The 13250-nt window shown below is 40.6% G+C and overlaps 4 protein-coding genes across 4 annotated transcripts; 1 reads left to right on the top strand and 3 right to left on the bottom strand.

The window, feature by feature from the left end:
* Positions 1-71: 71 nt before the first annotated feature.
* On the bottom strand, positions 72-3369 carry LOC112153134 (zinc finger protein 329). Its single transcript, XM_024283083.2, has 4 exons — positions 2944-3369; positions 1702-1787; positions 1551-1626; positions 72-1335 (listed from the first exon to the last, which is right to left on the bottom strand). The coding sequence occupies exons 1-4, from the start codon at positions 3221-3223 to the stop codon at positions 515-517; spliced, it is 1263 nt and encodes a 420-aa protein (XP_024138851.1). The 5' UTR covers positions 3224-3369; the 3' UTR covers positions 72-514.
* Positions 3370-4209: 840 nt separating this feature from the next.
* Positions 4210-7464, bottom strand: smtnl1 (smoothelin-like 1). Its single transcript, XM_024283701.2, has 5 exons — positions 7137-7464; positions 5842-6386; positions 5643-5757; positions 5356-5507; positions 4210-4791 (listed from the first exon to the last, which is right to left on the bottom strand). The coding sequence occupies exons 1-5, from the start codon at positions 7188-7190 to the stop codon at positions 4413-4415; spliced, it is 1245 nt and encodes a 414-aa protein (XP_024139469.1). The 5' UTR covers positions 7191-7464; the 3' UTR covers positions 4210-4412.
* A 677-nt stretch (positions 7465-8141) lies between these two features.
* On the bottom strand, positions 8142-9533 carry LOC112153045 (calcium-binding protein P). The gene is made up of 4 exons (XM_024282925.2): positions 9394-9533; positions 9254-9306; positions 8879-9175; positions 8142-8756 (listed from the first exon to the last, which is right to left on the bottom strand). Exons 1-4 carry the CDS (start codon positions 9513-9515, stop codon positions 8272-8274), a joined length of 957 nt encoding a protein of 318 aa, XP_024138693.2. The 5' UTR covers positions 9516-9533; the 3' UTR covers positions 8142-8271.
* Positions 9534-11594: 2061 nt separating this feature from the next.
* On the top strand, positions 11595-12940 carry LOC112153721. Its single transcript, XM_024284095.2, has 5 exons — positions 11595-11737; positions 11804-11856; positions 11931-12236; positions 12324-12811; positions 12874-12940. The coding sequence occupies exons 1-5, from the start codon at positions 11715-11717 to the stop codon at positions 12883-12885; spliced, it is 882 nt and encodes a 293-aa protein (XP_024139863.1). The 5' UTR covers positions 11595-11714; the 3' UTR covers positions 12886-12940.
* The last annotated feature ends 310 nt before the right edge of the window (positions 12941-13250 follow it).

Below are 13250 nucleotides of genomic sequence, written 5' to 3'. Positions count from 1 at the left end.
TAAAATACACTTGAACTTAAAATATAAAAAAACAGTTTAACTGAGAAACACATCAACTCTTTTAGGGAATTTTTAATTATAAAATGCATAGATTTTATTCAATGTAATTTTTTAAACAATGAAACGATGTTAAGCTTTTATTATACAAATGTAAGATTAGAAAAAAGCTTTACATTCAAATAAAATGTACAAAAACACAAGACTAAAAATCTTTTGGCCCTCAGTTCTTTTGAGCTGATGGCAGGGTCTTTCCAAATTGTTCCAAATCTTAAAAATCTTTTCTCGTAAGCTATGAATGTTCAACACAGTATTGTTTAATATCATGAGTTGAATAAGATTTGTATTTCCATAGCTGGCCTTCTTTTGCTGGTTTACTAAAGATAAAAGAAGGAAGCCTTTTCATGATCCATGACTCTGTTTCATTGTGCATTTGTAAAATGGGCGCCTCTGGACACATTCCTACAGCGTAAAAACCGAACTTTGATGCTCAAAAGTGTTCACTGGTTAGACCTGATCATGTCATGTCACAGGCCCTCATTAAATTGTGTGTGATCATGTGCCGGCGCAGGTTGCTGGGGTTGTTGAAGCTGGCGGGGCACCGATTACAAGTGTAGGGCTTTTCTCCTGAATGGGTTCTTAGGTGGATCTTCAAGCTGCCGTTCTGCGTGAAGCGTTTGCCACACTGCACACAGGCGTAGGGCTTTTCCCCAGTGTGAATGCGCATGTGGATGTTCAGCGTGGTCTTGTTGACAAAGGACTTGCCACATGTGGAACACAGAATGGGCGACTCTCCAGTGTGGCTCGCGCGATGTGCAATCAGTTCCTCACGGCTGACGAAGCACTTCCCGCAGAAGCTGCAGTCCAGGGATTTGTTGACAGCATGAGAGAAGACGACCTGCTGCTGGGGGAACTGGCTCATGTGACCGGGGGGTTCCACTTGACCGTTAAGGTCTACTATGGGAACATTTAAAGCAGGATTTATTGCGGAAACTATTTGAGTAGAATGATTTCTTTCCAGTTTGCTGCGTCTTGCCCCTTCATCGATGCTATCCTGTCCAAGCCTTCCAGAGACATGTTCACTTGCACTGCTCGGGAAATGTTGCAGACTGTCAGGGACCATATTGTGGTCAGACAGAGAGCTAAAAACCTGGAGCTCAGATTCAGAAAAAAGAGTGTCGCTCTTCTCCAGCAGATGCTCTTCAACTCCACCATGAACGCTCACAATTCTCAGGTTGCTGGTTTTGTTTGAGGCACAAGAGGAACCAACAGAATCTATCATCTGGGATCCTGGGGCAACAACTTGTGGTAGCCTTTCATCTCCACAGCTGTCCTGACCTGAAAGTTAACAACATATTTAATCAGTTTAGGCATGTGGATCTTTAGAAAGTACATTTTTTAGATAATATTTACCACAAATGCTAAAGTACAAAATGAAATTCAAATAGAAGTTGAAAATTTAGGATCATCCACCCCCCCTGAACCACATTACCAGCGAGTTTCTTTTTTCCTTCACAACGCTTTACTTTGACCATGGTGATGGCTGAACTTACCTTCGACTGGAGCACACCCTCCAACATCATCTTCATCTTTGATGAGGATAACATCTGCGCTGTCCACCTCTGCACACTGACAAGCAAAGCAGGTATTCATGAGCAAACTTTATTTTCAGACACAATCAGGTTCACACCAAATGCAACTCACATGTTTTTTATCGGTGTTTTCTTTTTGAAGAGCAATGGATGCCACCTCCACCGATGGCTTCTCTGTCACTGGTGGCTTCACGACAACTGAAAAAAGAAGAAACCAAAAACAGATTACACCAGAATATTATTGTCTTTTAAATAAAAAAACTAAACTACTGCAGTTTTTCTGTTTGGGTACACGGAATTCTGTAGTGACATAGTACTGATGCATGATTTGCAAAAGTGCCCATAAATCTAAATTACTGTTGTTTTAGCAAGTTCTTGTGGCATTTTCTCATGAAAGAAAACATATATAAATAAAAATAAGCTTAAAATTCAATTTCTGAGATTGTTTTCAAGTCTAATTGTTGTGAATCAAGAGCAAACAAAAAATGCAGTCAAAAAAAAAAAAAGAAGTGTATTTCTGTCACGGAAATTACACTAAGTGGGCATCAAGCTCCCTGCTCCACTCCCTTCTAATGCATCCACTTGCAGATGATTAGGTCCATATATGTCTTAATTTTCCTTGTTTGAGTTGGCTCAAAACTGTACAGCTGGATAGCTTCAATATTGTTGCATCCATAATGTCAATAGCGAGAGACATGGATGATGGGAAGTAGAGCAGGCTTACTTGACCTCAATAGACCTGTCCACAACTCAGAGGTGAATTTCCAATAAATCACTGCCACTCTGGATAAATTATGTCTTTGAAAACAACTTTTTTTTTTAATCTTTGTTATTTTTTGGCTAAAACGGCATAATCATCATTAAAAAACCAGTCAGAATGCTCTCAAAATAGTTGAAAAAAATGTTTTTGAGGGACATTTCCCCCCAAATCCTCTCAAATCAAGAACATAGAAAGTGTTGAGTGTCAGCAGTTTTTTGTCCTGCTTATGTACTCTTGGAGAAAGATGATATTCCTGGGAAAATTTTCATTATGGGAAACCAGGTTTATATAAACCTCTCCACCCTCCTGGACTGCTGAAACCAGGTTTCCTGCTTTCATCACGTTTAAGAAGCAAGTAAGTCGTGCTGCAAAGGTCTTTCCAGTTTCCTAACCTTCAGTATTGTTGTGTAAAAACACAATTTAAAGTCAGAATGTCAATATAATCCAGAGATCAGAACAGGAATCATGGGAAATTGTGTGTGGATCACATGACATTCAATGGCGCTTCGCTCAGGCTTTTCCAGACATGTAAAGTGAGCAGCAGACAGCTGTAGGGTTGGTGGTTCTAGTCCGCCCACATTTCTGCATCGGTACCTTTGTTTCGCGGTTTGGGGGTGACGGTTCTCGTCGGGAAGCAGCGGCTGGCCGGTCGGTTGGTCCTGGTCTGTAACTTGAGGGAGAAGAGCTCGCTCCTCATCACCTTCGTCCTCAGCCTCAGGGTTTCGTTCTCCCTCAGGCTCTGGGTGAGGTGGAGGCGGAGGGAGTCGGTGCTCTCCGAGAAGAGCTGGAGGATCTCCGCCACCGCCGCTCTCACCAGGACGTTCATGATGGACAGAAGCTGAGACTCCATGTTCGGACTGCTGGAGGAGGACATGTTCCGCTGGGGTTTTGTTTATTATTGGATCCGAACAACCACACTCGGTCCGGGTTAGCTTACGAGGAGGGTAATGGCCTTCCTGGCGGTTACCGTAAAACTCCTAAAGCAGCGGCTGCAAAATGTCTAACACTTGTTTGGGTTTGTTTTGGTTCATAGGGATTCAAGCAGGAGTCTGTACAGCCATATATATATATTCCATGTAAATAAATTTGGTCAATTTGTTAAAGTAAAAAAAAAGTGTTTTTTTTAAAGCCCCCCCTAATAATAATTTATAAAACACACTTGAACCTAAAATATTAAAACAGTTTATCTTGTTTGTGATGCATCACAGCCAGGAATTTATTCATTTTACTAAAAAAAATTAATCAGTGCTACCAGTAATTAAGTGCCTTTTGCTGTATTATTCAAACCACAACGCACACTTAAAATATTGTAATTAGTTCAAAAATAGAAAATCTGGTGTGCTTTAAGAATGGAATCTGTTTGGGACTAATTGGTTGTAGAGAAGGAAACATTTCCCCTTAAAATACGTAAAAGTATTTTTCAAACAACAACAATAAGGTTTTGTTTGAACCAAAGCCTTGAAGTTGGTTGTCATTCCCTTTTTGTTTCTAGAATAAAATCTTCAGTTTTATTATTTGTTTTTTTCTTGCTTGCTTGTTCTCAGATCATGCTTTTGTAACATTATATTGAAACAGAATCTAGATACCCAGATAAATGACGTTAAAGATTGCACACGCTCCATTGAAGGTAGTTTTGCCAAGTACAAAATGGTTTATACTTCCTTAGTAACCACTAATTACTAAATTACTAAAGTACTTCTATTGCTACAGAGAGCAATAGACTGTATTGTATTTCATTACAAATGTTTTTCTTTACTTGTCTGATTTATTTATTTTTTTGCACCTATATGGGAAGCAGGAGATGAATCAAACTAAAAGTTTTTTTTTAAGATAGCATACTGCAAGACAATATTTAAACAATTAATTTTGTAAGACAATTTTATTAAGCATATTATTATTTTTCATAAGCACACATTAATCTAAGTTATGAACATTTGTAATGTAACAATGCACAGCACAGCAGTGACAATAATTATAAAACAAAGGAACATCTTTATATTTTTAGAACAGAACATTACCAGCATTTGAGATCAAACTTAAGTGTTTTCCTTTCTTTTTTCGTTTCAGTTGTTTTGTTTTCCTTCAGTTTCGGTCAAGGACTGTTCCCCAACTTCTGCACTTTCCTTCACCTCACAGCTATTTGCAGCCCCCTTCTCTTCTCCGCCTTCCTCAGCCTGTGAATGTTCTCCTTGTGTTTCACCATGACTGTCCAAAGTCTCACTTTTATCGTCCATTGTGTCTTCAGCTCCATCTTCCTCTTTGGTTGTCTCCTTGTCCACATCTCCAACTTTCTCTTTCTCCTTGCTCCTCCTCTCTTGTTCTATTTTGGAGAGGCTGTGGCAGAGAGACTGGACGTACGTGAAAACACACATGGGATCTGGGTTGTTGCCCATCATGATCATGTCAGCTACTTCCAGAAGAGGGCAGCAGTCAGCCAAAGACCTACAAAAGATGGAGAGGAGATTCTAAACCAGGGGTGCCAATTTCTGGTCATCGAGAGCTACCACGCTGTTTTCCAGCTCTCTTTGCACGGCTTCCTGATGATTACCTTTACCAGGTATGTTCATTCCATCAGAATAGGAAGACGTCTAACTGAGATAATCAGTAGCTGACAGGGCTTGGAGATCTGGAAAGCAGGCAGCGTTGTAGCTCTTGAGGACCGGGAATAGGGACCCTTGTTCTAAAGTGCAGGCCTTAAAGTCAATATTAAATATTTGTAACTTTGTGTTTTGGTGACAACACACTACAGCCTCATTTTAGGTACTGTTTTAATAAAAACCTATCTAAAATCCCTTTGAGCAGACTACTGCACTGCCTTGATGCCCCAAAAGTCTTGACATGCTTTTGAAAAATTGGTACCCCAGCTGTTTTCCTGCTTTTATCACACAATTTTTTTTTGTTTTTTTTCGGTGAGCCATATTTAAATTTGATGTGTAAAATTGTGTTATAATAAAGTGACTGGCACAAAATTGTGGTTTTTAAAAGCTGATCTGATGAATTACATACTCTGCTGTCTGAAAGGCCAAGCTGAAGTTTTTCTCCCTTTCCCGTGGATTTAGGGAGTTGTAGTCAAATGCGTCTGGAAAGAAACGGTGGATCAGAGCGCAGAACGCCAACCCGTCACACCAGGAAGATGAGAAGTTTTCTATGTTGACATCCTACAAAAAAAAAAAGACAAGTCAACCAAATGACTGCATCATAGTTTTGCACAAACATGATCCTCCAGAGTAAACCAGTGGTTTTTAAAAAGAAATTGATAAATTATATAAATGCATATTTAGGGTTGCACTTGCCTTGTAGTTGCGTGTTTTGCTGCGACACCACTGAAGCATCTTCTGTTTTATGGAGGCCCCTGTTGCCATAGCACTAGATGACTTCTGAATCTTGAAGTTGCGAGGTATTGGCGTCCTGGAGGTGCCACACAAAACAAGTTTGTTAAAAGGATTTTTGTTCAAATCCTTTGGAAGTATTGATTATTGTACAGAAACTCACTCTGGTGCACCTTGCTGGAACTTGGCTATAATGTCACTTTTGGCAGATGATCTAATGGAGCGCGCAGAGGTTCTTGGTCGAGAGCTAGGGGCCGTCTTTCTCCTGGGTTTCCCTTGTTTTTCCTCCTCCCTCACCTTCCCTTTCTCTGACCTATCTACTTTTTGGGCATCTTTCCCATCTTCTTTTTTGTCTTTCTCCTCACTCTTTGCTTTTCTCTCACACTCTTCCACTCTTTTCCTGCTGACCTCCTCCACCAGCTTTTCTTTCTCACCTTCCTGCCCCTCTTCCTTCCTCACATCTTTATCTGCTTGTTCCATTTTGGGTTCTGTCCCATCAACAATTGTCAGTGCTTTATCGTGGTTGTGTTCAGTGTCTCCTTCAGTCTGCTGTGGGACCTCCTCTGTGTTCTTTGCATCTTCTCCATTAATCTCTTGTTCAGCAGCCTGCTCCTCCACTTTATCGTCCTCAGTTCTCTCCACGACAGCTGTCACCTCCTGACCTTCTGGTGTCTCAGCCAGTCCTTTAGCTTCTGTCAACTCATCTGCCTGGACAATGGAAGAACCAAAAATACATAAATTATATCGATACCTACCTTTCATTATACAAATATTTCTTCTTCATGTCTTTTTAGCATCCTAATCATGTTTTATTTTGGACAAAATTCACATTTTTATGTATATATCTATTAATCTAGTTAATCGTTTAAGAGTTTGTGTTAGAATTGGGAAAACATTGTAAACAGATTAGAGACTTTTTCTTTTGTTTTTGTTACTGTAATTTATCTTAAATTTCATTTTCTCTTCTGTTTCTGCCAATAAGCTAGAACTTGAAAGGACACCAAAGTAAAGTGTTCTATTACAGATTTAGAACTTCAATTTAAGACAACCCCATACTACATAACTAAAAATCTAAATAAATGGCATTAGTGGAATAAGTTTATTCAAGATTTTGTTGAAACACGACTGTCTACTTAGAAGCCAGAGCTCACAAGATATTTTTCATCTCAGCTTCAACTGAAACACTTTTTTTGCAGATAGGTGTTTGAAGCAGAGATTCAGTACACATGAGTCCTCTGTGCATCATCTTATTAAAGTTGTATCATTTTTCAGGCAGGATTGAAAACAGGTGCAGCAAAGGCAGCTTGAATGGCTACTTCCATCCTCATGTCCAAACACACCACCGGCTGTGGCCCCAAATAATGCAGTTGCCCCTTCCTTGTTTGGATTTCAGAGTAAGCAGCTCTAAGTAGAACAACCCATAAGCCTCCATTTAAACCGAGCAAAACAAATACAAACCTGGTTGTTGTTGGTGTCCCTGTCTTCCTCCTTTACAGGCATTTCTCCATTCATGTTGTCGACCAGAGGAAGAATAAACTGCTCACTTGTCACTGGATTCTCAATTTCTTTAAACGATTTTTAAAACAGGGAAGTCATGAAAGTTGACGTCTCGCTTTCAGGATTTTCCGCTTCACCCTCGTGTCCACTCAGCCAGTACTAGTGTGGGATGTGTGCCTTGGCTCGTGGATACCCGCCTTTCAACCCCTGTTCCCCAACACCCCCACCTCCCTGCTTTGTGAGGATTCCTATGCTTCTTTATCTGACCTTTAGAAGAACACATGATCCAAAAATAGAGACCATGACATAGGCCCTGTGGTACTGGGCTGACAGCTGCATCTGCTGTGGAGACCATGGCTGTACACAAATGCACGTGGTTGCATGTCTACAGTTTGTCATTAAGCTTTAATTCAGTTTCATTGGTCAATACCAAATTATACCACCTCCACAGCAAAATAGTCCTCTTTAGAGTCAACATACTTAAAGGGGGAATGCAGCTTCAGAATTGGACAAACTTTTCAATTTATTAAAGTAGCTCTTAATGCACCAAGGCAAATTGCTACAGGTTGGATACAAATACCTCCGTCATTAAGATGAGCTCAAAACTGATGGAAATTCAGATTGACTACACGCAACACATGCAGCCAAGATGCATATTGCCTGCATGTATTGAGTGCAGGCATTTAAAATTTAATCTATAAGTTTTAGTTCCATTAGTTGTCACACACCTGTGTTCTCTACGTTTGATCCACCCCCCAGAGGAGCAGTGTGCTACAGAAAAAGCGACTTAGGATCCATTTGGCAGTATAATCTTAACCCCTTTTTGCCAACCTTAAACCTTCTTCTGGTCCCTGCAGCCAAAGAAAAAGTCCTGCACTGGCCCCACACATTCAGAAAAAATACTTTTGGAATAGTCACTTTTATTGAAAAGTGAAAGTGTAAATCAAGTTCCACAGGAATACAGACCACAATCAAGACAGTAGTCAGGTTTATTTCACAGAATAGTAATTTGGTCAACATCCTTACTGTCCAGGCTGGAGAGGAAAAAAAAAATTGATATAATTCAGACATGCAAAATCTATCATCTTGCTGTTAATCACACCCTTGAGGCCACTTGTTGACCTGTAGAGTACTGTGGGGGGCCTGGGAAGACCTTCTGTTGTTGAGGACCTTCATCCTCCTCAGACTCATGTTCCTTCAGGTAGTGGACATCCTTGTAGTAGTCTTTGCCCCTCTCGTGGCTCTGGCTGAATGTGCTGTACGTGCCAGGAGGATACAGACCGTACAGGAGCCTGTAGTCAAAGCCAGGATAAGGACTTCCCCAGTAACCTGGCAGGACAACGCTTGGTACAGGCAGCCTTGTGAAGCCTGGCTCAGATGCTGCCGGTTGGCCCGGGTAGCCAAATTCTTCCGTCTCCTGCTGGTAGTTTCCCAGTTCAGCTTCCTTCACGATATTGGAGGTCTCTCCTGACTGGAGGACTGGTCCAGCTGGTGGTTGTGGGAGGAGCTCACTGGTACTTTGGGCCTGGGCATTAGTAGAGGCTTCCTCAAAGCTTTGGGGAGCAACAAGCCAACTTGATGCTGGTGAGAAAGTTAAAGCAACACTACATTTAAGCTGAAGTCCAATTCAAAACATTTTAGTGTCCTTAAATGAGAACAGTCAGTGGCATCTGTGAACATTTCAAATGGTGCCTTAGACTTACCTGGCAAGCCAGGCTGAGCTGCTTCAGGTTGTGTTGAACCAAGAAAATAGCCTTCCTGAACAGGAGAAGAGCTAGAGCTGCTAGGGTAAAGCTCTCCAGGGGCCACAAGACCCATATTGTCAGGGGCTGGAACTGTTTCAACCACCTCTTGAGAGAGGCTGGGTTCTTGGACATAGAAGTGCATTGGCTGAGACATTAAATCAGGACTACTGTACTGCACATAGGATCCTCTCCTGTGAGGAACATAGCTTGGTTCATGTGTGCTGCTGCCACCACCATAACTGGGGGCTTGAGAGCCTAAACAGATGAAGGAAAAAATGAATAAGGCATACATATAGCAAACCCAAGTTTGTGACAATAAAAGCTTCACAGTACCTTTAGCAGGAAGACCAAATGAATCCACAAACAGCAGGGGAAAGAGGAGAAGCCTGAAAACAATGATAATATGAAATTAACCAAATTAAATTATAAAAATATTTAAAACAAAATAACATATCTCAATTCGTCTACCATACCCCAAATACACCTGTGAATTCATGATGGTCAAGACAAGTTGTAACAAACCACCCAACACTGAAGAATTATAAATGCTGCAGAGAACCAGCCCCATCCAATCAAAGCCAAACAAGCTCAGCATTCACAGCTGCTGGGGATTGACAATGGAAAAATATAATAGAGAACAAGAAAAGACAGAGGATCAAGTCTGTTTACACAAACAATCATGGTTGATAAAAACTGTCTGATAGTGGTTTTAGTCTTTCTGTGGGGAAAAAAAATAAGTATTTTCTGGGAAAAAGAATAAAGTAGCTACTTTATTATGGTATGGTGAGCAGTTGATTTTTGGGGTATCCTGCTGAGAAACCTGTGGAAAGAGCACATTAACAGGATTAGGTCATATATTTCTTGGTTTGATCAGGTACATATATATATATATTGTTTAGAGTTTGGCAAAGGTTTGGCATGAGGAACTCCAGTCAACCTTCTTATCAACCCGATGAATTGCTTTCAGATTCAGACTGTCCCAGTCTCTGGGGTACACCCTGGACAGGTCGCCAGTTTGTTGCAGCGATACCAATTAACCATTTAAGCATCTTAGGCTGTTGGAGAAAACACTGGGTGGAGAAAATCCATGCATGGATGGAACAAACAGGCAAACTCCACACAGAAAGGTCCCAGCCAGGATTTAATCCAGGGTCTTCTCACTAGCTGCATTTACATGGACACAATTAATTGGAATAAACGCCTGATCAGAATAAAAATGGGTCATGTAAACACGCCATTTGGAATACTCTGGCCTGATCAGACTCATTCAGATCCAAATTTCCTTCCGATTGGGATAGGTGGGTTTTACTGATTGTTGATCCGATTGTGGTGCATGTAAACAATTAATTCCAATCGTGTGTAATAATGAAAGCATGTTCAGCGTATCATCTGCTCTATACAGCATCTTTGTTTGTTTACCACGGCATTTTAGACAGTTCTGCGCATGTCAAAAGGATTTATTCCAATCAAACGTGTTGCGCATGTAGATGTTTGTTACAATCGGATAAGCATTTTTAGGACCCATGTGCACAGTTCTATTTTAATCCAATCTTTAATCCGATCAAGGACATTTTGCACATGTAAACGTGGCTACTGTGAGGCTGAGAGCGATAACCACTGTGTACCAGTTTGACAAAGGTGCTAAGAGGAGAAAATCAGATCACTTCCAGTTCCAATGTCTGCATGATTAAAGGTTTCGCAATAATCAGAAAGGAATGAATGTCAAAAAGCAGTATGTACAGATTATCTTTCAGATTTTGTGGTTCCTTTAAGTAACAAACACAAAGCAGGCCTAAGATTTAGTTGGAAATTCTTAAACTTTGTTCAAGTTGTCTCTGCCAATACCTATATTCGGATTTCTTTAGATGTCTGCTAAAAGAGATGTGGGAGGCAGCGGAATTGTAGATTAACATGCAAAACAGTCATCGTAACAGGTCTTAATCATTGCCATTCCATATAGTCTAATGAGAAGGGGATCCCAGGGGATAGGCAGAGTAAATAGGAGAATGAAAAGAACAGGTTAATAAATGTTGATGTTACGATAAAAAGAGCATGGGTGAAACAGATATCTCTAGAATAAGTACATACAGGTCTTAACAGCAAGGTGTTCCCGGTGTGGAAGCGTGATTGTATCTTAGGAGAAAATACAATCAGATCTATGATATGTCCACGTTAAAAAATAAATTAATAAAAAACATTATTTGAAGGATAGTCCAGTAGGTGGCGGTATTGTTGCTACAATATTACATTGAATGCCACCAGCCAAAAAGTAAAAATAAAAATAAACTTTTTTCAAAGTTGGTGATGGAGATAAAAAAAAAGATGATCATTTTTAAAATGGCAAAATGTAATTTTTTTTCAGAATAAGGTTTCATTTTTTATTTTTCTTTTTTAAAAGGGAAAATGTTCCTGAAAAATGTAGGGATCAGCTGTTGTGTAGCACTCTTTGGCTCTTTCAAGCTTCATTCTTCAAAAGTAGCTTTTTAAATCATCAATTGATATTAAAGTAACACATAGACACTTGTCTATGTGACACTTTAAATACTAAAAAGAGAGAACATAATTGGAATTTGGAAATCAAACAAAGTGAACACCTCAAGAAACAGAAATATGAAGAAAAAAATAGTTAAGTAATTTTTGAAGAAGCAGATGAGCCTGTTCTAATTTTAAAGTCAATCAACAGCAGCTGTAAGCTATATGCAAATTAAGCTTTGATTGGACAAAAAAAACTTTTCCTGGAAACATTTATATCTCCTCACTGGCGATTGGCTTGTTACAGCTCAGTTCCAGTAAGATGGCTCCACAGGTCTTCCTGAGGTGAAATGTCAAAGCCTTTTCATGATTGATGAAGCTAGAGTTTTAATTTATGTGTTTATCTTCTAGGGTTGGCCTCTTTGCCTTGTTCTTTGCAGCCTCCTTTGAGTCTGCAATTAAAGGTAAAGTGTTTAGGTTAACTTAAAGACTGAGCTATGAGAACTTGCTGTTCATTGCCATGTCTCTCTATACCCAGATGCAAAGTCTACTGGACAGCACAGCAGTGGTTCCCATGCTACACCCAACTATGTTCCTTACCAGAGGATAGCCCCAGAATACTCTGCACCTGTTCAATACAGCACTTCAAGACTAATGTCTCAGCCAATGCAGTTTGTGACAGGGCCCAGTCTCTCCCAGGGAGTAGTCCAGGCCACTCCAGCATTCAGTGGCATGAGTTCAGCTGTGCCTCAAGGTCTGTTGTCTTCTGGATCTGTTTATTCTGTTCCAGTAGAAGGTGCTGGTGGCTCACTTCAGACTGGAGCACCGCAAGCTGGACTACCTGGTAGGAAACTTGAGCATTGATGCTTTGCTAGAGAGCTCTACATGTGCAAGGATTTCTCTGCTGTACATGTAATTCTCCTATCAACAGAATCAAGTTGGCTTGTTGCTCCCCAAAGCTTTGAAGAAGCCTCTACTAATGCTCAGGCCCAAAGTAACAGCGAGCTCCTCCCACAACCACCTCTGCCACCAGCTGGACCAGTCCTCCAGTCAGGAGAGACCTCCAATGTGGTGAGGGAAGCTGAACTGGGAAACTACCAGCAGCAGATGGAAGAATTTGGCTACCCGGGCCAACCAGGAGCATCTGAGCCAGGCTTCACAAGGCTGCCTGTACCGAACATTGTCCTGCCAGGTTACTGGGGAAATCCTTATCCTGGCTTTGACTACAGGCTCCTGTACGGTCTGTATCCTCCTGGCACGTACAGCACATTCAGCCAGAGCCACGAGAGGGGCAAAGACTACTACAAGGATGTCCACTACCTGAAGGAACATGAGTCTGAGGAGGATGAAGGTCCTCAACAACAGAAGGTCTTCCCAGGCCCCCCACAGTACTCAACTGGTCAACAAGTGGCCTCAAGGGTATGAGTGGTCATAATTTCAGTCAGAACACTTGTCAAGGAATTAATATTCTGTTCTTCTAGGTTCGACGCTGATTCCAAAGCCTCCAAATAAGAGTTCCAATTGTAATAAATACAAAGTTTTGTGAAATGGAGTGGTGGGTTTTTTGTTTTCTAAGCTTAACTTGTAATTTTTGCCCCATTGCTAAAATGGGATTTGGCCACAAAATTTTTGAGGTTATAATTGAACAGGCACATTCTCAAATCCCATTTCTTCAGGGTACAGATAACTGAAGTAAAAAATTAATCTTGACATGTATTCACAAGGGTTTTAGGAACTGAACTTCATCCAAAATTCTCTTGCATAATGGAGTCCACTGACCCCATGAAGTCTGAATTGTGGATTTTAAAGACAAATTTTCAAAGCTTGTGTTTAGACAAAGTTAAACATTTATTTAATA

Source organism: Oryzias melastigma, linkage group LG10 (genome assembly GCF_002922805.2).
Source record: "Oryzias melastigma strain HK-1 linkage group LG10, ASM292280v2, whole genome shotgun sequence".
NCBI lineage: Eukaryota > Metazoa > Chordata > Actinopteri > Beloniformes > Adrianichthyidae > Oryzias > Oryzias melastigma.
The sequence above is the reverse complement of the archived record's forward strand: the minus strand, read 5'-3'. Positions and strand labels throughout refer to the sequence as shown.